This window comes from Onychostruthus taczanowskii, unplaced genomic scaffold (genome assembly GCF_017590055.1).
Source record: "Onychostruthus taczanowskii isolate IOZ18803 unplaced genomic scaffold, ASM1759005v1 scaffold7, whole genome shotgun sequence".
NCBI lineage: Eukaryota > Metazoa > Chordata > Aves > Passeriformes > Passeridae > Onychostruthus > Onychostruthus taczanowskii.
In genome coordinates, this window is record NW_024504786.1 from 15,727,784 (window position 1) to 15,753,697 (window position 25,914).

The following is a 25,914-nucleotide window of genomic DNA, read 5'->3' on the forward strand; positions in this document are numbered from 1 at the left end:
ACCCCCTGTAGGGATGATTTGGTATAACTGATCATGTGCCCCCAACTTCTCAAAGGCATTGCTCCTGGGAACTTCTCCCGTCTACCCAAACATATTCAAGAGGACAGAACATGCATTAGGCCAACAACACCCATAAATAAGGGAATTGGAAGAGGTTCTTAACAGCTTCCTGCTGGCAGCCTGACAAACAAATTCTCCAATATGCCGACAGTCACATGGCAATTACAGCCTTCCCTGAGGAAAAGGCAGAGATGCAGAAGCATCTACAATGCAGAGCATTTATCTTCACATTAAGAACAAATTAAAAAAAAAAAATCAAATTGTCAATTACCAAAAGAAACCCTCCCTAAAAGAGTTCTGTCCACTATCCTCAGACCTTGTGCATCCCAGCATTTTTTCCTGCCAGTTTGAAGAGTGCTTTCTCTTGCTGCACTATAGAGATGAATCATCAGAGCAACAGGTTGTAATAATCCTCCCTGAAACGTAGAGATGGTGTAAGGGTCCAATTTAGGTAATCTGTACATGACAGTCTTCTCTGACTCTTTTCAAAAAGTGTATTAATCACACTTGTTCTTAGAGAAAGGTGGTGGTACTCCCAACAAACATCTGTAGAAGCCCTACAAATTTGGAAATTGCCATTTTAATTCATTTTAAAGCTCAAATCTTACCAAAAGTACTTGGATATACAGTACATAGCACTACAGTACATTAACTGAAGTTAATGTTGAAAACCATGTTGTGAAAAGTCTCTCAAAGATCACTTTAACTTCATAAAGAATGTCTACATTTATTTTAATCAATTGATGATGATAATATTTTTTGCCTCCATTGATTAATTTCCTGTCTTGTGTCAAGGTATACCTACCTCACTTTCTCCTCTCTTTAAAAATTAGCAAAATGGGATGTCATTGAGCTTAGCAAAATTTCTCTGAGTGCTGGTAACTAAACCCAGCACAACTCTGTTCCAAGTAACTTCTGCTCCTTGATAAAGGACATGAAGAGGAGCTGAAATGAAAGCCAGCTTGCAACAGAAGTGGACTTCAGACAGTCCCAGAAGAGGGAAAGTCCAAAGGACGGATCAGGGTATGCACGCCAGCAAAGGTAAATCAGATCTGTGGTTTTTGCCTCTGACCACATTCCGTAAGTTCACGACCCGTGAGCTGCCCTGTTTCTCATGCAGTAGCTCCATCTGCTGTCCAAACGCAAAGGTGGACTTTGCACCGGGACTACTACAGAATAAAAAAGCAAGACGACTTGAATATTTTGAAACATATCTAGAAAAATTCCTAACGTTTCCCTAGTCAGTCCTCCCGCATGAATGGAAGCAGCCTTTACCTACCTTTATAAGCCAACTATCCACAACAAAAATACCAGAGTCTCAGAACCAATATTGTGACAAAAAAGGTGCCACACTACCAGATCCCACTGGTGGTGCACTAAGACTCACTGCACCCCACAACGAACATGCCCAGGTGTCCAGAAACTACAAGATGTTTCCAGTTATTCTTAGTTACTTACAAGAGGTTTATTTGAATTGCACAAACAAGCTTATTCTGAAGATCAGCTCAGTTCTTAAAAACAAGACTTCTGTTTCTTTTCCACCATACAGGGCTTTAAGGAGTCAAATTTTCCAGATTTGCATTCCTTTATCAGGAGCACTATGAAGAGTTCTGTCCATAACAGAACAATTGTGGCAAGACCCAGAGCTTGCAAATTTTACCAGACCTGCTCTGAATCTTGTACAGCTTAGTGATTCTTGGTTTGTTTACAAATGTTCTGGCTTAACAACAGTCTCTTAGCTTGGGGGTTGTACCCCCAATTTGGTACTTGCTGTAAGTGCTGAACCCTTCCAGCAACCTCCTTTTCTGGGCAGCATTGCAGGAGCTATTCAGTCATCAGGCAGCTCGAGAGCTCTGGCTTACTGCTGGCCACAGGCACAGCACTCAGCTTCCTGGGAATCACAGGGCTGCCGGCGTGCCTGAGTCACCTCGGTTATTCATTACACTCGCTATCTCAGCCCTGGCTGCAATACCTCGGCAATTGTGGATCCGAGTCAGTTTATTTCACATCGCTGTGATTAACTTCCTTGTTCCTCAGATTTTAGGCCGTGCTTATTTCCATGTTTTTCTCCACTCTCATGGATACCTGTACTTTTAAATGATAATAAATAATCTATAGCACGAGAGTCTCGAAGTTTTACAGCACAGGCCCCGGAGCCCTCCAGGGGCCGGTGCCGGCAGCCCGGCGGCCCTCCCCAGCAGCAGGCCAACAGGCTCCACTTGCAAGGTTAAAGAAAGAATACCTCATACTCTTGTCTCTTGGGGTTTCTGTTATGCCTATTCATTATTTTAAAAATAGTATCGCAGACTTGTTTCAGGCTAGAATGACAGCTTTTATGGAAAATCTCTTTTGGAAGGTGCTACTGAGCATTTATGGACGTCTGGAGGAAGAGTTCCTCAATACAAGGCCAATTGTGGATTATAATTATATCCCTCGAGCATAAGGATGACAGAGTGGGATGACGACAAATATTTTATAGTGATCACTGATGAAGTCGGTCTTCCCTCAGAAATGAGGACGCAGCCCGGTGGCGAGTGCTGCACTGGAAGCCGTGGGCTCCACCCGGGCTGGGGGCAGCGCTCAGGCAGCACGCAGGGCTGCCGCGAGACTCGTTTGCGCGAGACTCGTTACTTGTGTACGACTAACTCTATTCATGCTGCTCAAAAAAAAATAAAATTGAATAAAAAGAAAAAACAAAAAAGCCGAAGCATTCGAAGCTATCGCGTGACGGCGCGCGCAGGCTCTATAGATGGTGTACGAAGATTCCAACAGGTGGCTCCGTGGCGCAATGGATAGCGCATTGGACTTCTAGAGGGTTGAAGGGATTCAAAGGTTCCGGGTTCGAGTCCCGGCGGAGTCGTGTCTTCTCTTTTTCTTTTATTATTTTTATACATTTCCCCCACCCCCCGCGCTCCCCTGTCCCTTACCTCACCGCCGCAGGTATCCGATACGCCGGCCTGGCCCTTCTCTCGTCAGCGAGGCTCTCCGGGCCCGCCTCCCGCCCTGCCTGGCGGTCTGGGGAACGATGGAAGCGGGCGGCGACAGCCGCCATCGACCAAACCTGCCGTGTCCTCTCGGCCCGGAGACACGAAGCTTCCTCGCCGCCAGCGAGGAGGCGGAGCAGCAGAAGGGCTGTGCTCTCCTTCCCCTCATGGCCTCTCCGCCCTCAGGCAACGGGAGAAGCGCTCTGCTCCCGCTGCCCCGGCCCTTCGCCCTCAGGCAGCGGGAGAAGCGCTCTGCGCCTGCTCCCCTGGCCCTTCGCCCTCAGGCAGCGGGAGAAGCGCTCTGCTCCCGCTGCCCCGGCCCTTCGCCCTCAGGCAGCGGGAGAAGCGCTCTGCTCCCGCTGCCCCGGCCCTTCGCCTTCAGGCAGCGGGAGAAGCGCTCTGCTCCTGCTCACCCGGCCCTTCGCCCTCAGGCAGCGGGAGAAGGGCTCTGCTCCCGCTGCCCCGGCCCTTCGCCCTCAGGCAGCGGGAGGAGGGCTCTGCTCCCGCTGCCCCGGCCCTTCGCCCTCAGGCAGCGGGAGAAGGGCTCTGCTCCTGCTCCCCCGGCCCGAGCTCCGCCGGAGCCCCGTGGGGCCGCTACGCTTCCAGGACTGTCTGCGGAAAGTAATTTTACTTGAAAAACCAAGACTTCGTCTTTCCTGGAGGCACTTCAGTTACGATGGGTCACCGTGATTGAAATTAACACGTCTGGTTACTTTCAAATACCGCAACAAGCCCACTAACTGCACAAACCGGAATTAACACACTATTTTCTGACTTACCGACAGATAGAAGATGAAGAGCCATTTTAATTATAGCAATCCAATTAGGTGGCAAAACAAAACAGGAGCTGCAATAAACAAAGCACCTTGATTTTGCTCAGAATGGAATTAATCTCATTCATTATTCCTGAATTATTAGATTTGGGGGGTTTTCTTGATAAATTATTTTTAATCCTGCAGGTGTGACTTTCCAACTGTAATTCTGCATATTTAAAAGCAATAACGGAAAATCTGAAAAAGAACCACACCACCAGGCACATTAACCACAACAGTCAGTAAAGGCAAAATTACTAATTAGCACAAATATTTCTGCCATTAAAAGAAAATACTACTTTATAATTGATAGGCAAAGCTTCATGAAAGTTTCTATGCGTTTCCAGAGTAATGTAATAACCACAGGCAATGACATGGTGCATTTGGGTTTTAATCTCTCCAGCACCTTCTCCTTTATGTCAGTTTCAGAGCCCATGCTTTAACGTGAAGCGGTGGTTAAGGACAGGGGCTCTGTTCGGTGCCTCATCTGCCAAAGCCGGCCAGCACAGCCTGCCAGAGCCACCCTGCAGCCCCGGGAGCACAGCGCGGCTCACCCCGCCGCCACACAACACGGCCGCCCGCTGGGCACAGCGGGACAAACCAGAAGGGATCAGAAGAATCAAAGGAAGGGATATAGAGCACAAGCCAAATCCCTTCCTAGCTGTGCTGCACATGAAGTAACTGCTGTAGCTATTGAGCAGCTCGAGCAAAAGGCACGGAGTTGTTGCTTGCTGTGTAACACCACAGCTTGCATTTCTCTCAAAGTCTTTCAGACTTGCATGCTGCTTTTCCAAAGTTGCACTTGGAACACCTCAGGGATGCAACAGAATGACAACTACTATGGTGCCTTGTTTTCTTCTCAGTGTTCAGTATTAATTTTTTTGAGGGCTTCCATGTCTCAAACAGAGAACAAGACACCACAGTTGTTTTTATTGGATTTTTAATAATTTAATGCGAATTGAGATACTGGCATAGATATCATTGCATTAAAATAGCCTGTGCATATTAACTGAGACTTGGGGACAGGTGGTTCTACTTGTACTTGTTTAATATTTCCCAATTAATTCACTTTACTTTGACACCATTCATCTCCAGGCCGTGAAGACTTTCTAAGGACTCTAGATTCCTGTCTGTTTCTGGTAGTAAAACATGGACAACATTATGATTGGAATGATAAAAACACCCCAAAGGATCTGAGGAAAATTTCTTTCAATCATCAGTGGGTGGTTAATACATACCACAATGGTCATTTCAGCATAAATAACTAATCCTTAAAAAAAAACTAATTCTCAGGAGAAAACTTGATGGTTGAACATTAGTCAAGAACATACTTAAGCACTCCTTGCTTAAGATCTGCAACCTTTAAGATTCAGTGTTCTTGGTAAGAAAACAATCAACCACTGGTCCTCTGATAGTGACTTCTACATCCTAATCACCCAATCCACCTAAGACAATGTAGTGCCAGTTTAATTTCTTCTATTATCCATCTTTTCTGCTACCCCAGGGCAGTAACCAAGTTACACTAATTGTAACAGCAATAATGACCAGGTCATTAAAAACCAACACTGCAGCAATTCTCACAATCACAAAAGATCATGAACTGTCACTGAAGGGGAACTGAGGCAATGCCATCTCTGGCTGTGCAATGGCAGCAGAGGCCTTCCAGACTCACTCTATTTGTTCACCTTGAGCTATTCCAGTTCAGCTAACAGACAATCTGCACAACACACCCTACATAATGGATGCCAATGTTAAGTAATTTCCAAAAATATCATTATACAATGATTAAATTGTAAAAATTAATAAAAGCAAAATATGATTGTTAAAATCTGGCATATAAGTATTACTTATGTAATAATTAATATGTAGTTTGTCTCTTCTAAATTTTATATATATATATTATAATGTATACACACATAAATATAAAAGCATATGTGTAGGCACTGAATTCCAGGACATTCTCTACACAATTATGGTCAGTGTTGAAATAAATCCTTCACAACCAAACCATTTTTCAATACCTTCCATTACAGTTTTGGCCAGCAGCACCTCTGACAAGTCATGGAAAAATATATTCTAGCACACAGCACACAATATGTGCCAAGATAAATTACACATATAACTTTAAACTCAATTTACTAATTAATTGATGTGAAGTCTGAAGCCTGAGAAGACCACAATCTGTGAAGCTGAATTTTTTACTCAGATTTAATAATGTGCTTTCATATCATTATCTCTTTACATAAATATTAATGAAAATAAATAGCAATTTTAAAATTTAAATTAATTTAAATTGAGATACCTGATAATCTGCTAAAGTTTCCTAGCTTTATTCGCATGGCAAGAATTTCCCTAAACCTCAATTTGCACATGATCTGCAATCTTAAAAGAAACCAAACAAAACACCACAACCAAAGCATTCTGTAAGAAAGTTTTATAACAAACAAGTTGTTCCAGCTTGGTATTTTTCTTCAATTCTTAATTGTGAAATTTCTTCTTCTTCCGATTCCTCTTCCCTGCTGCAAAAGCTGCTTTTTCACTCATGATCTCCTGATACTTCTTTTTATTATATCTGAACAAAATAGATAATTTACTTTTAAGCATGGCAAATCAAAGTTCAGGAAAAGATAACATGGACAGTACTCTATGCACATTATTTGCCAAACTGAGTTTTCTCATCTTTTCTGAATCAGTTTCTTTGATTTATATACTTATGTATAAGTAAAGGGGAATCAGCAGGTGGATCAATGATAAATGCAGATAAATTTGCTTTGGAAGTAAATTCTATTGAATTTTGTCATTAATTTTGGTTGGTGGGGGGGGTCTTCATTGCATATGCAGTCACATTTTGGACAGTTGGCTGAAACAGTTACCTGCTCACAAGGGGAAGACTCAACCATTTCCATAATACCATGAAAAAACTACACCCACTTTTATAGTGCCTTCTCACCACACTGAGGATAATAAACCTTACTCTACTGCAGACAGAAAACTGAGATGAGGTGAACACTAAACAAGGAGCAGGGTAATTGCTGAATGTGAGCTGCTAGCTCCTCTGTTGTAACAGCCTCTTGTGTACCTGCACCAATGAGTACCACAGACACTGCAGACTGAGTAGTGCTGAGGCTTTAAATGCAACACCAAAATCTGACAAACATCTGCACTAATGATAAAGTATATGATTAAAGCTCTTAATTAGGCACAACATAAATTAACTGATCAAATTTCAAATACATCCATTTTTAAAACTACTTTCTAATAAATATCTAATAAATCAGGTCAAACCTGATTTAAGTAGAAAACTACTTAAGATATAGATATAGTAAATTTCCTTCCCAACATTATAGTTAAATTTACAAGTCTGACAAAATTAACTCTGTAATCCCAAATCATACACCACTCCAAAGGAAACATGTCATTATGTGAAAACAGAAGTGAATATTAACATCATGTAATAACCAATACCAAAATGGACCAAGTAAATTATCGACTCCAAAATCTGTAAGCTATGCATTAATTAATTCAATCACAATGTTCAAGTAAGTCTTCTAGCACAATTTTGATTCCCATGACAGGTGGCAGACCAATGTATTTATAAAATGAAATAATATCAGCATCCACAGAATTATAGGCTGCTCTTTTCTGTCAATTATGCCATGAAAAAATAATCAGTCTTTAAGAGTGGCTGCAAATAGTGATGGCCGAAGTTGGATAAAACCCTTTAATGAAGCTGAAATATACATTATCTCAGTCTAATTATCCCCTTAGATAAAGGTTCCTTAGACCTTATAAATGCCAGTACTATGGAAAAGCTAAAAGACTAAAAATTTTTCTTTGAAGTATAAAAAACCACCCTGCAAGCTGAATAAAACAAAAAAAAGGCTACAGAGTTAAAAATACCCCTCTTTAACATGGGATATTAGAATTACAGAACTACTTTTAAATACCTTCTGAATTCTGAATCTGCAAGCAGCTCCTCCACAATTGTTCTCTTCCTCTGCTTCTTAGGGATTCGACTGTGGTAAAAGTCTATGGGAGAATCAACTACAGTTCCAACCTAGGAAATAAAAATGAAAACATTCTTACTGTACATGAACAGCAAGATGTTGATCATTTTGACTTTTTTTTTAATCCCCAGCAACAAGTGTGAAGACACCTACTGAGCAGACGAGAATGACAGCTGCTTAATAAAAATGCAAAAACCAAAAATAAGTAAGTCATGCTTTGTATGCAGTCCCTTTTGGTCTCCTTGCATAGTGCAGAGAGGAAGGCCTGAGCTTTAAGACTGTACAGTTTTCAATGCTGGACTGCTGTATCAACACTTTAATTCATTAAAGTTCTTAACTTCTAAACATTTTAAACATAAGGGAAAAGAAACCTTTATGACCACCTGGTGGTCTCTCATCCTGGTGGTTTTGCTAGAGGACTACACAGCAGCTACATCAGGGCTATATCAGGGCTACACAGCCCTAATACAAGGGCTTCATCCTGAAACACATCACATTTTTTCCAGCCAGCATGTCTGTCAGCTCTCTTGGTTCAGGTCAGCAGTAAAGACACACAAAGTACATGTTTCATGCAGTGAAAGTTAACCTCTGTGAGTCTAATTATGTGGAACACTTCAGTCTAATTTTCTCTAATTTTAAAACATAAAACACCCTCGACATTTCAGAGTGAAGTAGTAATACTTTGAGAAATGAAAACGTTTCCTCAAGCTTGCTAACTATTCAAAGTTTCGGGAGGCCTATTTCTACAGCTTCCACTGTCATTTCTTATTGATACAAACAATTTCAAAGCTGAGAGGTACAAGCAGCAAAAATTTCAGCTTATCACAAAGATAGCTGTCTCTCTCTTATCTAGTAAGAAAATAAAAGCCAATTATTTTCTGCACACTTGTTTACAAAGGCCAGTACTCCAAAGAAGCAGTGAAAATCTAGTCCTCTGAGGGTTCAAAATATGGATTCAGTAAGATATTTGTTCACTTTTATGAGATCAGCGAAAGCCAAAAACATCAACAGCATATATACATACGTAACACAAAGTTAAACAGTTGCAAACTCCAGCCAAGTAATCAAAACACTTTAATAATTAAGATATGAAATTAAATTAACATAGAAGCTACCTACAAAATAGGCATTATTAGGTGTCCTTAAACTGCTGTTCAAAACTTCAGCAGTACAATGCCACCTTCAGCTGCTTCCTTACCTGGAAGTACTTGGGGAGACCATCTCTGTCATTCTTCTTATAGAAATGCTTCGGGTCCAACGAAGCTCTCATCTTCAAAACTTTAAGATCATTTTTCAGTTCACTTGTCATTTCTGGGGCTTTCATACCAAACCAGCCATCGCCTGTTGTTTTCTCTCGCTCTGCCTAGGATGCAATACCAAGAACAATGAATTTGCATTCAGGAAGGACAGAAAAGGGAACTCCTCCCTACAAAAGACAGATAAAGCATTCAGAATGTAACCCCTAAAACACGTATTTTATGACTATTATAAAGAAGGTTATCAGCACTGCATCAGTGACAGATTTGTACTGAGCACATAACCATTCACTTCACTATGTGACTGAAAGGATGACTTTTCACAGGACAGCTCAAAGACACTAAACTGCAGTTCATCACCCCATGTCCAATGAGGCCCTGATATGCACAGAGTCCCAGCCTGCAGCTTTCTACCACAGCTTGTTTCATTATCTGAGGCATTACCAGCTCTTCACTTACCCTGCGCTGTTTCTTTAGCTGGTGAAGTGATTCCCTGTAGGGTGGGACACTTTCCTTTCTTTCAAAGTCTGGAGTTATTATACTCTTCTGCAAGAGCTGTAAGAATTTTTTTGAACATTAGAGAGCCACCTCACTGATACAAATTTTAGAGCTTAACTGTATTTACAGAACCTACTGAAGGTATCACGCAGAATCTAAGCAAGCATTCTAATGCAATACATAAGCAGTAAGGATCTTCAAAACAGAACACTGGACAACAACAGAAAGCAGCTGACCTGCCCTGGAGGAAGTGAGACAGCAAATCCTCTGGAATAAAGAGGGCTATCATGGATGAGCCAAAGAAAAGCCTCAAAAAAATAACACATACCCTTTACTTCAAAGGGTGCTTTTGAAAAAAACCTGCTAAGTCCACACTAGGGTATAGACTTTTATTTACGGAAATTCATTCTGGCTATGGACTAAATATTTTGCCAGCAGACCTTAAGCTTGTTTATCATCAGGCAAAACTCCAGGTATAATCAATTTTATTTTATTTTACAAGATAATGTTAGAATTTGCACTGCTTTTCAGTTTCTGAAAAGTTAGGTATATTTAAACTTTCACCATTAAAACAAAATGTAAAACCACACTCTGGTCAAAAAGAATGTAAGTTCTCAATGAAGCATGAAAAGGATACTTCTTTAAAATCAAATAAACCAACCTCCTTAGATTAACATCTTTGTGTTACTATAGTCACAGATAACTGAATAATTGTAAACATGTTACCTGGTCCTTCTTCTTCTTCTCCTTCAGTGGTTCAACTATACTTGATCTAGGCTTCTGATTTTTTGCATCAAAACTGATGTATAAACCTCCAAGCTTCTTGATATTCAAACCAGGGTCTATGCTACTGGAAAGATGTAAACTAAAGGAGAAATAGTTAATTATTAGAACACTGTAACATGCATGCAGCTAAACCTTCTACTGTCCTCTGAGGAAGATGAACGGAAAAAATATTTTTCTTATTCTTCCAATTAGGTTCAGTTCTGCAATGATTTTAAGTCTTCTTATCTAGATTATGTAATTCTGAAATAACAGGTGCAGGAAATTCATGCCATTATATGAAATAAGACTTATTAAAAAATACCTATGGAATCACTTCCACAAATTTTTCACATTAAGTCTAATGCTGGACTCTCACCTTTGATGTTATTATATTCTGTATAACTGAATTCTTAAATTTGCTTAACCTTGCCAGAAGAACTCATGACTAGCAATCTTCTATACACTGACAAGCTTGCTAGCTAAAGAGAAAAACCCCAAACATATTAGTAGTAAAAATACTATAACTCTTAATAAGAAGTATGTAGAAAATAGAATTAATTGTAGGAATATTTAATTCCTTGTCTGCATAACCATACTAGGAACAAAGTCATTAAACTTGGATAAGAAATGGTTTGATGATTGCATCCACAGGGTCATGGTCAATGGCTCAGAGCCCTGATGGTTCTATGAAATGTCAAGGTTACATTCACATTTGTTTCACTGCTTCATTCAGGCAGACTGTGGAATGTATCCACAAACAATGTACCAGGGCTGGTTTTGATGACAAGAATATTTAAAAGCTCTAAACTACAATGCAGAAAAGATGGTACTATCTAAAGAGGTACATCAGGTATTTCCTATAGCTTGAATGCTTATTAATACAAGCCCTTTAACAACTTTCTATCAAACTGTGGCTGATCTTGTATAATGCCTTCACACTGAATGCTTGGCTAAGCTTTCTCAGCTAAGACTTCTGGTCTACCTGAAAGTTTTTACTAGATTAAGACTTATTTATCCAACCTAAACAAGTATTATGCTTTAAACATAAGAAGGGATTTTAGCAGAAGCTGGACTACAAGAATTCCACCTAAATTATTCTGATTCCATCCTAGGTTTCACCTGACGAGTCATCATCCACAGCACAGCAACAACTGACACATAAAATTATATGCAACTGTTTAAAAAGCATTATCTAATCAGGCAACATGTAAGGAATTCACTGGACCTTTCGTTGTCTACATTCCAACTGGAAAAAAAAACCCCAAAACTGTGACCTGAATAACCAATTCAGTCAGCCTGACCAGTTTCACATTGTTTTTTTAAGCTGAACACATACAAGGCCTCCAGATGCCAAAAAAATTTTAGAGTTCTGTTCCTACTATATTCAAAACTGAAAAAAAATCCCGAAACCTAAATTTATGAACCATATTCATATTTTATAATATGTGCAACACCATTTTCTGCAGAAACATGACATACATGATAAGACTAGTCCCTTATTTATTCTGCACTTAATGTACATATTCTTAAATGAAATGCAGATTCTTTAGGTATTCCTAGCAAGATACTTACACATCAACCTTATTTTTCAACAGATCATCATCTTCATCTTTTTCATCTTCATCTATTAATTCCTCTTCATCCTCTTCCAAGTCTGATTCTTCATCTTTTTCACCTTCTTCATGCTTACTTTTAGCATCACTGTCTTGGTCTACATCATCCAGATAATATTTTTGGCTGGAACTCATGCCAGGCTCAGTATCAATTACAAAAAGACCTTCAACATGCAGTGAACCGCTTTTTAAAGATTTTTTGGGGGAAGGAGTTTTCTCATCTGACTTTTTGTAACACAGATTCTCATCAACTGTATCCATGTCTGCCACATCACTATTTTCAGAGTCATCATTTTCACTGTTGCTCAGAAACAATGCAAGAGAGTTATTATCACTGCTTGGTTTTTCACTGCTGTGGGACACCTCAAAGTCTTCCGTTTGGCTGTCACCGCTGTCTCCAACAATTTTGAGCTTCCTGCCTTTACCAATGCTTTCAGTTGTCTGTGCAACAGCCATATCCATTGATGGGCTGCTCACTGCACTAGCTTGCTTACTCTTCCTTAACTTATTATCACATGAGAAAGGCTGCTGTGCATCTGCCTCAGCATCTTCTCTTTCACATTCTGTGATTTTTTTACTTTCATCTGGTGTTACTTCTCCTTGGGATTCTAGAAATTGTTTGGGACTTATGCAGTCAGTCAAAGAAACAGACACATGCTCTAATTTTCCCTTTCCTGCAAGTATTTTACCGTGATCTTCTTGTATTTGGCTACATATTGCTTCTGAATGGTCTATCTCAACAGACTGTGTATTTTTTTTGTTTCTTTTCACAGGTGATTTAGTGTCACTTTGTTTTGTTTCTGTAAGACTGCATGCCACATCATTTAAAAGCTCTTCTTTTGTGTCTTCACTCCAGGCTGCACTAGCACATTTGCCTTTAGGTGAACTGGGTTCTTTATTACCATCAATGAGGGTGTAATTTTCCGTGTCATTGACAAGTTCTGCAGTAGGCCTAGAATCAGGAATTATGATGGGATCAGAATCAGGAATTATGATGGGATCAGATTTAATAGTGTCCTCAATTAAATTCTCATCTTCTGAAACAAACATATTTTTTCTCTCAGTCTGCTTAGTATTTTCTCCTTGTGATTTCATTTGCATGCTCCTAGTAATTCGTTTTGGAGTGACATATGGTTCCACAAGAGAACTTAGGCAACGTGATTCTGCATCAGAAGTATCTTCACTCTGGGCTTCACGAAGTCTGTGTGCCTGCAATTTCTTTTTACTTTGTCTGCTCCTCGTACTTGTGGGAACGTTAAGCATCTGGACACCAGAAACAGCAGAGGAACAAGACTCAGCTTCAGAGACATCATCTTCATCCAGAATCCTACTTAACTTATTTACAAAAGCTGTATTGTCATGTCTTTTTTTGTCAGCAGAATCTGGTTGATAAGGAATTACAATCTGTCGCCTCCGTGTTACTCTTACAAACAAAGGTGTCTGGAGACCAGACACAGAAGAGCAGTTTGATTCTGCTTCTGACACATCACCGTCAGCTTGGGGTTCAGCAACTGATTGTGCTGACAGAACAGCTCTGTTCTCATTCCTAGTGATCTGCATCTCTGAGCTATCACTGACATCTGATTTCATTTCTGCATGTTCCAATTCTTCAAACTGACATTCCTGAATCACCTCTGGCTTACAAACTGATTTAGTTCTTCTAGTCATCCTCCTAGTCACAGGAGTACTAATTTCAGCAGATCCCACCTAGAAAAGGAGTAAAAAAAAATATTATATTGACAGATAAAATAACTACATAAAAAGAATGCTATAAAAAACACTAACAATCTTTTCAAACAAATTACTTAAACTCACAACACACGTCTCTGTGGAAGAAGCCTTAACAAACCATACCTTGCTTATCTCTCTACAGTATTTTTGGTCAGGGCAGGAGAAGAAACACACACATCCTTTAAGAAATATAGACAAGTATCTCCTAATTCAAACAGGTTCTGTCAAGTTGTCATGGGAAGCAAATCCAGAAAAAACGTTCAGAAATATTCAAAGTCTTCCTCAACTATAAAGAACTAAATACTATCAACTATCAAAATGTGCCCCAAAATAGGGTCCAAAATCAGTTTTACGTCTACGAACAAACTGACCTCTCAGCAATCGCAGAACCAGGTATTATCTGCTAAGTATTATTTCAAGTGACAGAGAAATGCTGAAACATCTGTCATGCGAAGTAAAAGAAGCCTACCTTTAGCTGCCAACGCTAAATGGCCCAATGACCTCCGGCGGCGGCTCCCGCCCCGCAGCGCCGGCTGCGGCACGGGCACGGCCGCACGGACCGCGCCTCTCCGGGCTCCGGGCCGCGCTCCGTGCGGAGCTTGCCCCGCCCGCCCCGCGCCCGCTGCCCGCCCCGCTCACCTCCGCCGCAGCGGCGGGATCGCCATCGCCGGGGCTGCTGCTGCCGCCCGCCCGCGCCCCCGGCTCCCGGCGCCGCGCCGCCGCCCGCCTGGTGTTCACCATGCTGCTGCCGCCGCCCGCGCCCGCCCCTTCCTCCCGGCCCTCCTTCCTTCCTCCCTGCCGCCCGCCCTTCCGGGCCCCGCGGCGGGAAGAAGGTTCCGGGGCGGGAAGAAGGTTCCCGGGGCGGCCCCGCCCGCTCGGCCGGGCCCGGCCCTTCCCGGCCCCGTGACGCGTACCAGGTCGTGGTGCAGTCGCGGGGTGCCGGCACTTGGAAAAGTGTAAAATGCTGCACTAAAATGCCTACGGGAGTTTCAAATTTTAGTTCAACTTTCAAGGAAGGAAGGAAATCCCCTCTCACCCATCTTGATGCAAACCAAACAAATGAGATAATGTGGTAATTTGATAGTGTTATGTTAGTGGTGACTCTAGAAATGCCACGTCTTAAAAAGGTACTTTTCTACAGCAAGCAAACTATTAGCAGTTTACAGAAAGGAAATAAATCATCCCATTAGAGCAACGTTGTACTGGTTTAGCAGAGTTCCTGTTTTGTAGCATTTCAATACAAAAAAACGGAGCACACACGCAAGTCTGATGAGACACAGAATCAGCCAAATGCAGACAGAGCTCACAGGTAGTGGTTAAATCATAAACACACAACACAGAGCTAGTAGGGAAGTTTAAAATTAAACTAATGTAATTTTGAACTCTGATGCACACTGGCCCAACATTAAAAAGAAACCACTACATTTTTATTAAGAGAAAAAATCCAAACTTTTATTGATGCATTACTAGTTTCAATTCCCTGTTTCTCTCATTTGTCAAAAGAACTGAAGAAGCCAAGAAAATTTCCTGCTATTTGCCGCTACAAAAACGGTATTTGAGAACTAATGTACCTTGAAAAACCTTAATCATTAAACGTAGTGGAATGGATTATAGGAAGCTGACACTCCTGACACTACCTACAGGCATTCAAATTCCACTTGCTGCCTATATGAAGATTTTGAAAGATGTTGGTGAAAATTCCTTCCCTTACAGTCCAAATCTCAAAACATGTACAACAAAGTTAATGACTACTACCAGTATGAGGCCATGCCCCTGTCTGAAATCAAAATGTAATTTACTATTTTAGACACTTGGTATCAAAGTTCCTGCTAAACTACAAGTTGAACTTTAGGTATCTACTCTCATTTAAAGGCCAAGGAAAGGAAAAAGTCTTTTTGACAGAAGGACTACATTAACCAAAGCCTTGCCTTAGCTGCAGCAATCTCTCTGGGATTAAAAAGCCAATGTGCTAAACTGCTGCCAATCAGAAAGATACCTAACTTCAGGGTAAGCCTTGCTTCACCTTTCCTGAGTGGCACTCAAGCAACAGGTTTCCCAGGCAACCACACCAGAAGTAATTAACTTTAATGAACAGCATCAGCATTTACTGTCTATTCTACTTGGCTAATTGCTTGTGTAGTTCACAAGTATCAAAAAAACAAGCCACAGTTGAGAAGGAGACAGGCACAATTTTTGATTAGCAGATTTCCTCATCGCTTGTTTTCAAATCTTATTTTAAACATTCACTATTAATACATTTTCTATTTCAAACAGTAAAAATGCCATCACACTTGTGCGAACAATGAAGCATATCGAGGCACAAAGAAGCCAGAAGGAATTCAAGTAACAATCAGAAAGTAATTTGGAAGATGCATTTTCTTCTAAATCATAGGGGTCTTTTCTACTCCATTAAAAATAAACCAATTTTCCCACGCCCCAAATTAAACAGCTGACTTGCCTATATATACATATCAAGTAATAAGATAACAGCTTAATTTTTGGGGGTATTGTATCATTAAAAAAATGACAATTTTCTAAAAAAGCTAGTCCTTGAATGCTTGAAATGTGTATTCACCAGATAAGTATGATTTAAGAGATTTTAAAAAAACCAAAAAAATATGTTTCTCCGTACTACCTAATGGCAGCTAAAATATAATGATAATTTTTACAGTGAACTGGTCATAAAAAGAAAATTATTTTAAACTGTTACTCTATAGATAACTTCAATAAAAAAAGCCTCAAAATATTTCATATTTTGAATGAACCCATCAATAGTTAAGAAAAATAGCATTAAAACACTACAGACACTCCTACTGAATCACACTGAATAATTACAACTTTTGGTAGTTCATTATAAATGCTGTAAAAATCTTTCTGTGAAAAATGCAATGTTCCCCCATCCCAAAGAAATTTAAACAGCCTTTACAAAAAAAAAAAAAAAAAGAAAAAAGAAAAAAAGACTTTAAGATGCATTTCTTTTAGCTTGTAGGATATAGCCTTTGGACTTGATAATTCCTCTGCTTTTAACAATGACTGAATACCGCAGAAGCCATAAAGGAATCCACTTGTTTGCTTTCATGTTCTGGATGCTTTCCTGGAGAACTTCTTGGAAGCTTGCTTCACAAAGTAATTCTGAAGTTAAAAAGGGATATTTGTGCTTAAAACAGTATCATGTAAACAGCTGCAAAAAGCAACACTTAGAAAGAAAAGCCTTTTCCCACAGTCCTTAAGTAGTACTATATACCCCTCAGATCCACTCTTGCAGAATGCATTTAGGGTAAAACCAGCTGAATATTACACAATAAATCTCCAGGACGCTTTTTTACAACATTGAGTATCTCCCACAAAACTAACTGAGACTTTGGAATATCAAATTGAGTTGATCAGCAGAGTCATCAGTGGGAGAAAAAGAAAATTAGATTTGAAAAGCTAGCTAGACAAACCAGAGGTGAGTAAAGCATAGGGCTGAAATCAGCAAAGTACTGAGCATTCAGTTACCTCCGCAGTCACTGGAAAGTCAGCATTTGTAGTATCTCCCATAACGGGGTTCATAAAAACCATAAGCCCAGAAAGCTTTAAGAAAAATGGGCTTAAATGCCACAAAACAAAAAAAGAAGGCAAATACAAGTCCTCCTAGTTTCCTCTGGAATGTTCATCAAAAGAACAATGGTGAGGACTACTCACCAAAAATAGTCTCAATACTCTTCAGCTGACTATTACAGAAAAGTCAGGCTGAGCAAACAACACATGAAGTAATTGTAGATTTGTTTTCTATCAAATCCTCTTCTCCTTAATTTCATGACTTTCAGTGGATACTATTTATTAAAATGCAAGTTGCATTTGGACTTCAGAGGACATGGAAATTGAATGGAAATTCATCTTGTATGCTGCCAGAGCAGTTATAAATCCTGCTCAGACACAGATGAAATTAGTTAATTGTAACAGTGGTACTTTGAAGTACATACTTCATAAGAAATACTTCACTTACTTTTTTCTTTGGGATCAAGGGGAAAGAAAGGAGAAGGAAGGAAAAGTATCATCATGAATAATTAGTCATGACCAAGAATGTAGGGAAGGACTTAACTAAATATTGTTTAAGACTTTTTATTATTCCAATAACGTGTTAAGGTGTCCAACACTCTTAAGGTGTTCTTAAGTGAAGAAGACTGATGATGTTTGAGAGAAACTAATGTTATCTCCCAGAATATTGTAGAGAACTGGTAACTCAGTTATACAGCTCAAAGAAAAGCCTCCAATTTCTTCATTCATTTAGCAAATAAATCACTGCATTAAAAAGTGAAGAATTTACGACTCCTTTTGTAATAATGTTATTTTAAGAAGTCAAGACTTTGAAAGAATCCTACTTAAAGCATAGTAATTTTACATATCTAATATTACCAAACTACTCAAAAATCAACTGGTCATTAACATTTCTATGTAACCTATTTCACAAATTCCAGGCAAGTACACTTTTGTTTGTCATTTACTGGCCTTCAGCAATACATTTAACTCCATATTTTGTAGAAAGAAACATAGTACAAATTGCTCAATAGGTTGTTCTTCTATTTATTTTATTTTCTCTGATTAGAAGTATTTCAAAAAATTATCCAAGGCTGCAAGACTATTTCAAGAAGGGGTGGTGGGGGGGAGGAACCAACAGCAGTAACTTAACAGAAATATTTTATAAAGGAGAGACTTTTAGAATCCTTGGTTCAGGCCTCAAATATAACACATTTTGAAGTTCAGAAAAAGATTATTCCTGGTTTTCTATTGAATAAATGCATTTAGAAGTCTTCTGTTAACTTAATTGGCAAAGCCTTACCTTTGGGGTCATTGTGAGTTAGCAGTTGTATGTCACATTCTTTTGCAAATGCTGTGAGATCAGGTGGCATCACACAACAGGAAGCTAGGTTCACCTGATTACTACTTGGTTTCACCTGAGTAACAAAATATTTTTATAAGAAAAAAAATACTAATGTACTTTTAGCTGTTTCCCTCATGCCTTCTATTACAACAGATATTTTTCTTTGAACAATTTGTCTTTGACCATTGTTTTGAAGTCTCAGCAAGGCTAATTAATTCTGTGTGATTAATTAACGTAGGCAGCTGCAACACCTGCAATTCCTTGCAGCACATAGCTCAAAACAGGAGTAGGATCTAACTTCAAGTGCTTCCACAGCAAGATGAGTCCTAACTCACTGCACTCTGGCTTTCTGTCTGCTGTGCTCCCGAAACAGGAGCAGTTTTATTTCCCGCCCCCCACCCCCGCTCTCGTAAAAGCATTATAGGGATGTTAGTTTGAAAAAGACTTCAAATTTAAAAATCCAAACCCATTTTTTTAGGGCTATATTAATTTGCAATCTTCCATGCCTTCAGGCAAGTGCTTGATTCAGATCAAGTTAAAAGGGATGCTCTTCCACTGACTTTCTCCTCACAAACTGCATTCATGATCAGCATGCAGGTGGTCATTAAATCCTGCAACTGCCCTCTCTCAGTGTACATAAAACACTGAGGGTCACAAACATGATCAAATGCCTGGAGCACCTCTCCTATGGGAACAGGCTGAGAGAGTTGGGATTGTGCAGCCTGGAGAAAAGAGGCTCCAGAGAGACCTAAAAGTCCCTTCCAGTACCTTAAAGGGACTACAAAAGAGCTGGAGAGGGATTTTTTGCAAGCACACATGGTGACAAGACAAGGGAATAACTTTAGACTGACAAGGCAGGCTTAGCTTAGGCATGAGGAAGAAATTCTTCAATGTGAGGGTGCTGAGGCACAGAAAGCGCTGGATCTGCCTTTCCCTGGAAAGTGTTCAAGGCCAGGTTGGACGCGGCTTTCAGCAACGTAGTCTACTGGAAAGTGTCCCTGCCTATGACAGGAGGCTTGGAACTAAATGACCTTCCAACCCATCTTATGGTGCTATAAACTAGTCACTTTGGACAGCAAAGCCTTGTGCCATTTCACTCAGAGCCAGTCTTCCTCTTTACATTTACGCCTACCATTAAAACATAATTTTTCCAAGGGGAAATCCTTCCCTTTGTAACACAGCTTAAAGTGAAAATAGCTACGTTTTCAGAGTCACTGGAATAAATCTGAAGGTTTAAGAGTACTGTTTGTACTCCTTCCTAAGTATTAAAGAATCCAAAACTTTCAGTTCTTCAATCCTCAAACCTTCAGTACTTCAAAGAACCTGCTTCTGAACAGACCTGCCATTTCCAGCTGCTGCTGGTCAGAACAAACAACAGTCACATTTGAGCCTCCCCCACCTTGAACATTATGACCATACACAGAATGTGGAAAATAACAGGGCTAATTAATATTTTATATAAAAAAACATTTATAACAGAAGTTTGCAACAATGTGTCAACCAAAAAAGCGAGCAGTTACTCTGTCCTAAGAAATGCTACGAGTAGGAAGTTGGTTCTCACCTGTGCCCACAGATACAGCTGCTCTAACAGTGTTTTATCTAGGTCAGAGGTACCTATGGCAACAATCTTTTTGTTTTGAACTAGATTTTCAAGTTCTTTCCAATAAGGTTGCAAATATTCCAAGGAGAGGTTAGTTCCATCTTCAACAGGAGGTGGGACAATAATGACTGAGTCTAACTGAGCAATTCCGAGGGCAGAACATGCTGAGGAGAAAGAACAGACACTGCAAAATCTTTCGTCAGATACGAACATAAACAGCATGACTCTTCAAATTTAGCAAAAACCACACCTCCTGCTTCACTATGCTAGCTCTCCATTCACCATTTGAAACTCTGAGTGTATCTGAGGTCAAGAATAATAACACAACCTTTTTAGCAAAGATTCAAGAATACAGCTGAAGACCAAGATTCAGTTGTAGGTCGTGGGAAAGCAAAAAACAAAACCAACAGGAAACGAACAAAAGCATGAAGCTTTTTCCTCCTTTTTAATGTTAAAATGGTATTTTTCTCTGAAGACACTGATTACAAACAAGTCTCTATTTCTTCACTCTCAATTTCTTTTAAAATTTGTGGTTTTCACTCTGAACGATAACTCAAGAACAGGACATGGAAAACTACTTTATATGTGTGAGGAGTTAAACTACAAGCATACCAAACACAAAGACTTAATTTGCCAGAGAAAAGTGCAAGTCTTGGAGTCTCACTGAGCTTTAGGAAAAATGCAAGTCATGAGGCCTCTTAAGCACAGCAAACAGAGTAGAACTACCGAGCTAAAGTAATTATTTCCTTCAAGAGGAGGAGTCCATTACTGTATGTTTGACAAATGGTGGAAAAAATTACAATAAATAAGCTATTTACTGGGGTATCAATAGAGAATAATGGTATCTGGCCCCTTCTTCTTTCGTCGCCCCTTAAGCCCAACAAACTTCCAAAATAGTGAAGTTCATTGCTGCTCACAATTACTGCTACATAAGGCCAACACAACTTCATGCAGAGACATTGTATGGCATTTTCAGTAAAACCTAACTATTTCACCAGCTACTTGCAGCATTATTTTATTTCCTAAATAATCGCCGAAAGACTATGCAGTCAGTAGCAAAGTTTATGATGTTAAATGCAACTAACAAGAACTGGCAAGAATGGCTGTATCACTGCTATTAAAACATCACATGCCATTTGCTTTTTAACAAGTTTTGTGTAAAAGAACAGAAACTTGCTCCAGCTTATAGCAAGGAATCAGATTTGAGTTTGTGGATCCAAGGTCACAGTGATCCATTTAATAAGTTTACTGACTGAGCTACTGTGCAAATAGACCTGATTAACTAAGTCTCAATAGGAAAACAGGATATATACTTGTGACAGTGACTAAACACACCTCTTAGAAATAACATTAGAATCTTTTTCATCTAAGTTCTAGAGTAAAAAAGAAATCCTAACTTAAATTTGAGTTCCACACTTACCCAGGTCAACTGCGTCTCTGATCGATGAAGAATTTGATCCAACGATGAAAAGCTTTGCTATTTTCAAACAAACTGGAATCAATAACTAAAGAGGCCATGTATTACTAATATACAGCCATTTACTTTTGCTCTATGCACTATTAATGAGTTTTTGGGTAAAAGATTTTTTAAAATATACACCAGTCGCTTAAAAAATTGGAAAAAGCCCCAGTTTTTTGAAAGGTGACTGCTGAATAAAGACACCGTTCTCTTAAATTTTGATGTTGTTGTGCAGTCTCAGAACAAGAAATCATCGAGTTAGATGATGAGTAAGCTGTAAAGCATCAAGACACGAAGCAATTACAGTAACAACCTGTATAAGAACCCCAAATGTAACAGTACAAACAGACTTCTTCACAACTTACTGAGACTCAAAATGTACTAGTGTTAGTTTGGACTGCCTCCTTCAAGTTCATCATATTCAACCTGGAAAGATTATGCAAATAAATGTGCTTCCAATGCTATTTTTTAATTCCAGTATTATCTGAAATATTTTGCTTCAAAAATGTCAAAGACTCACAAAATACATTTAAAATATCTTGAGGTGATGTAAGTTAAACTAGAAAAATGCTGAGCCACTTTAAAATCTGAAATACAAATTCAAGACCTTCTTAGCCAATGTTTAAGAATAACAGCGTGCAATAGTGTAATTTGATTCTGCAATTATAAGAGAGAGCAAAAAAACTCCATCTATGAATATCCTATTAATGACTGCACATGAAACCTTTCCATGACACTGGATTTTTGACTATGTTCTTACCTGATACTTTCAACTCATCCCTTTCTTCAGGATTTATTTTTTCTATAGCTTGAGCTACAGAACATTCCAGAACCTCCAGTGTTTCCTGTAGTAAGTACATGAGACTTAGGAGCAATGTCAAGAGGAGACAGTAAGCTCCTGAAGAATGTTTTCAGCTAATTTGGAAAAAAAAAAAAAAGCAAGTGCCTTACTGCAGTTGGAAACAAAAATAGTAGAAAAATGCTAAGACAGAAAACAAGTAACCCAAGGCTTCTTGATCACTGAGGGGACATCAAAATAATGAACATATATGAAAGGCCCTAATACAGAAAATACAAATTACTGCTTAGATTTATTGGAACAAGACTCAGTAGTAAGTTTTAGAAGTGTAACCAACTCTCCATGTCTTTGGTTTCACACGTAACATGGATAAGATGCATAACACCTCCCCTACCTGATTTTGGTCTTGGCTGATCTTTGAGCTCCACTCAGTCAGTGTTTTCTGGATGCAGTCCCGCACCTACAAAACATTTTTTCATGTTGAAGCGTGGGTATGCTCCAGCCACACACAAACACAACAGTACAGAGATGTGTAGGACAGACTGCATGGCTGAACTAATGACACCATCCCACAGAAGATTCTTCCTTCACAGCTTCTAGCTGAAACTTGCTCAAACTAGTTTACTTACATATTTTTCTCTCCTCTTCCACAGAGTTTTAGCAGTAATACAAATACTGTACTTCAGTTATTTCTCAGACCAATACCATCTTAAAAGGAAAGTACAATGCTAAGCAAGCAAGAACTAAGACATGGGGTGGTTTGGGGTTTTTTTGGTTTGTGGGTTGTTTGCACAGAATTGCTAAGTTACAAAGCAGTCAGATAAGAGCATAAGCGCCATGACAAACTTTACAAACATGCGACTTTACAAACAACCACTAAATACTCATTGTATTAATTACTTCTCTTTTTAAGATGCATACAACCCTACCCATTTACTGCCTACCTACTCCATTAAGCAAAACAACTAATACTTTTAAATCTTTCATCACTGGAGGGGAAACCTACAGATCCTACCCCACACTTGCATTTTTCCTGCACCCACAGATGCAAAATAAACTCGACTAAGAGTCTGATCGTGGATTTTCTTGAACACAGTAAGACCTAAGTATTAAATCAGCTAACTAATTTTATACAGTACCAGTGCTGCAGCTGTAGCAGTGCTGCAGCTTCCCTCTGATCCATCCCAGGAGTTAAGTACAGGTACTGTCTGACTGCCACCTGCCACAGGTAGGTGTATTTTGTATCTGTGTGCATACCTACTTTGTGTACCAGTAAGCAGCCATTTCCTATGACACCTAACTCAGAGAGCTCTAATACCACACACAAACTAGAAGTTAACATTCCTGCCTGATATCAGATAATACAGGAACAATACTTCGTGAACACAAATACTATACATTCTTTCCATCATTTAAAACAGTATAAAAACCCCTGGACCCAAAAGGCAAGAACTGACCACCCCAGTAAATAGCTAAGCACAACAACCCTTTAATAAAATAACTCTTAATCCTATTTTGATACAATTTATATTATCTTTTCCTTTCTGAGGGCAAGTGAGACAGTACTAAATGTTTATATGCTGCTGCTTTGCGACTGTCACAGGACGTATTTCTATTGCGGCTCCTCTGCACCCGCCCCTGACTCCAAAGCACACCCCTCCCTTGCCCTCAGTCCATGTGGAAAGAGCAGTGTATGCCACTGCTTTGATCCGCTTTTCCAAACACAGCTGCATCTCCTAACGCTGGCATTCACAGCTCGCAAAATTTTACCTTACATTCTGCCACTGAGAACTGACTACACCAAAGAGAGGAGTTAAAAGCTGATTGCAAATGATCCCATTTATTTGCTTTTGGAAGTACATCAACTCTGGAAAGCCAGTGGATTCCTCTGTAAACAAGTGAATTTTAGTACCTTAACTGTTAGTCATGCACATTGGCCACTCTTGACTTAACAGCCCTCCAGAAACTGCCCACACAAGGGTGCCCATCATGACACACCTACGTCTTTGTTACAGAATCCAGCCCTATTTCACACAGATCACAGAATGTTTAATAAGCAACCAGGCCAAATAAAACTTTATGTGGTCAGGTTATGACCACATGACAGCTAAGCAAGAGTATGATGAATTCTTCCTTCGTGTTACATCATCCTCCCTGCCACCTTTCTTCCACTTGTGCATGATTAATATGCAACCAACCAACTTCTAGGTTATCACTAGTGTCACTACATAGCAATGATCAGCCAAACCATAGTTTTTCTCATTATTAAGTGACTATTCTGAGATTACTGTGTCCTCACAAAACAGCAAATGTGGTTCTGAAGTACATGGCCACAGGAACTCCAGACATTTTATGAGAACTATTCTAAGTATTGACACATACTGCTAAAGGCAATACTTTTAAGGTGTCAATTAAAAAGCTCTTTTCAACTTCATAACAAAGGATGACAGCTCTCTGCTTCAAAGACAACTGCTACTTTCCCCAAGATCTGTCTCTATGAAGAAATTAAATTAACTTCAGGTTAGAAAACGGAATTTTCATCATCTGTAATGCAATCTCATACCTATGCATATTTTTATCTTACTAGAGTTGTATAAGGGATCCCCTTTGCCATTACAGACAGCATTTAAATTTGTGTTTTAATCCTTCACTCCCGGGATCCGAAGGCTGGGCTCGCTCCTTCTCAGGGCAAAGTGCTTCCGGGGACACGGCGGACCCGACCTCCCAACAGGGCAGAACACAACGAACGGACGAAAATAACAAGCAAAACTCTGTTTTGCCATTCCCATCTCGCGCCTCCCGAGGGCACCGGCAAGCGGATCGCTGGGGAGCCAAAGCCCCTCCTCGCCGTGACGGGCACCGGGCCACGCCGTGCCCCGCCGAGCGAGTCCCGCTGCGGACGCCGCTCGGACCGCCCGGGGAGCGGCACCCGGCGCTCGCTCAGCCGCCAGCCCGCCCGCGGCCCGGCCCGGGCCTCTCGCCCCAGCGCAGGCCTCCGCCGAGGCGCCCCGAGGGGAAGCCCCGGCCCGCCCCTCACCTCCTCGCCGGGGGTGGCCGGGCACTTCTTGCGGAGGCAGCCCCAGTTGAGCAGGTTGCCGGTCTGCAAGGTGAGCGTGCCGGCGCGCTCCAGCAGGGCACGGGCGCCCTCCGTCCCCATAGCACTGCTCAGGCGGTGGCCGGCGGGCTCTTCGCGACACCTACGGCTCCGGGCAGCCCCGAGCTGGCCGTGACTCAGCACGGGCACCGGAGCGAGAGGCGGCGCGGGGACGACGGGCGGCGGGGCGGGCCCGGCGCGGAGCGGAGCGCGCCCCGCCTCGCGCTGCCTCAGGCCGCGGGGCCGCAGCGAGCATGCGCCCCCTGGCGGCGGCCGGGCCGCAGCACGCCCGGCGTGCTCTCCGGGGCCGGGGCCGGGCAGAGGGCGGGGCGATGCTTTCGGGGGGCGGGGCCAGGCAGCTGGAGGGCGGGG

The 25,914-nt window shown here is 40.7% G+C and overlaps 3 protein-coding genes and 1 non-coding gene across 6 annotated transcripts in view; 1 reads left to right on the forward strand and 3 right to left on the reverse strand.

Annotated features, from left to right (window-relative positions):
* BCAR3 (BCAR3 adaptor protein, NSP family member) overlaps nt 1–3,113 on the reverse strand; it is a 91,060-nt gene extending 87,947 nt beyond the window's left edge. For both annotated transcript variants that reach the window (XM_041421465.1, XM_041421463.1), the window contains exon 1: nt 2,988–3,113. The gene's annotated coding sequence lies outside the window, so the exon portion shown is untranslated. The remainder of the gene's footprint in view (nt 1–2,987) is intronic.
* TRNAR-UCU lies at nt 2,835–2,920 on the forward strand. Its single transcript is given in 2 exon segments — nt 2,835–2,871; nt 2,885–2,920. It is a non-coding gene; the product is annotated as a tRNA-Arg (tRNA).
* Nucleotides 3,114–4,779: 1,666 nt separating the features above from the next.
* On the reverse strand, nt 4,780–15,010 carry DNTTIP2 (deoxynucleotidyltransferase terminal interacting protein 2). Its single transcript, XM_041421316.1, has 7 exons — nt 14,366–15,010; nt 11,955–13,702; nt 10,344–10,482; nt 9,579–9,674; nt 9,062–9,226; nt 7,804–7,913; nt 4,780–6,428 (listed from the first exon to the last, which is right to left on the reverse strand). The coding sequence occupies exons 1-7, from the start codon at nt 14,465–14,467 to the stop codon at nt 6,335–6,337; spliced, it is 2,454 nt and encodes an 817-aa protein (XP_041277250.1). The 5' UTR covers nt 14,468–15,010; the 3' UTR covers nt 4,780–6,334.
* A 140-nt stretch (nt 15,011–15,150) lies between these two features.
* GCLM (glutamate-cysteine ligase modifier subunit) lies at nt 15,151–25,780 on the reverse strand. Of its 2 annotated transcripts, XM_041421318.1 has the most exons (7): nt 25,486–25,777; nt 22,843–22,908; nt 22,410–22,494; nt 21,611–21,667; nt 20,152–20,354; nt 18,549–18,663; nt 15,151–16,858 (listed from the first exon to the last, which is right to left on the reverse strand). In XM_041421318.1, exons 1-7 carry the CDS (start codon nt 25,603–25,605, stop codon nt 16,689–16,691), a joined length of 816 nt encoding a protein of 271 aa, XP_041277252.1. In that variant the 5' UTR covers nt 25,606–25,777; the 3' UTR covers nt 15,151–16,688. The 2 variants fall into 2 exon arrangements, with proteins under 2 accessions (XP_041277252.1, XP_041277253.1); XM_041421319.1 differs by lacking the exon at nt 22,410–22,494 and having other exon boundaries at nt 21,611–21,695; nt 25,486–25,780.
* Nucleotides 25,781–25,914: the final 134 nt, after the last annotated feature.

Excerpts from the sequence above, each read along its gene's own strand:
- DNTTIP2 (XM_041421316.1), bottom strand. The coding sequence starts at position 14,467 with ATGGTGAACACCAGGCGGGCGGCGGCGCGGCGCCGGGAGCCGGGGGCG. Across the intron at positions 9,227-9,578 it reads AGCTAAAGAAACAGCGCAGG|GCAGAGCGAGAGAAAACAAC; the intron begins GTAAGTGAAGAG and ends ATTGCATCCTAG. Across the intron at positions 6,429-7,803 it reads GCAGATTCAGAATTCAGAAG|ATATAATAAAAAGAAGTATC; the intron begins GTATTTAAAAGT and ends TATTTTGTTCAG.
- GCLM (XM_041421318.1), bottom strand. The coding sequence starts at position 25,605 with ATGGGGACGGAGGGCGCCCGTGCCCTGCTGGAGCGCGCCGGCACGCTC. Across the intron at positions 22,495-22,842 it reads TCAGCCAAGACCAAAATCAG|GAAACACTGGAGGTTCTGGA; the intron begins GTAGGGGAGGTG and ends TACTTACTACAG. Across the intron at positions 16,859-18,548 it reads AACTCACAATGACCCCAAAG|AATTACTTTGTGAAGCAAGC; the intron begins GTAAGGCTTTGC and ends TTTTAACTTCAG.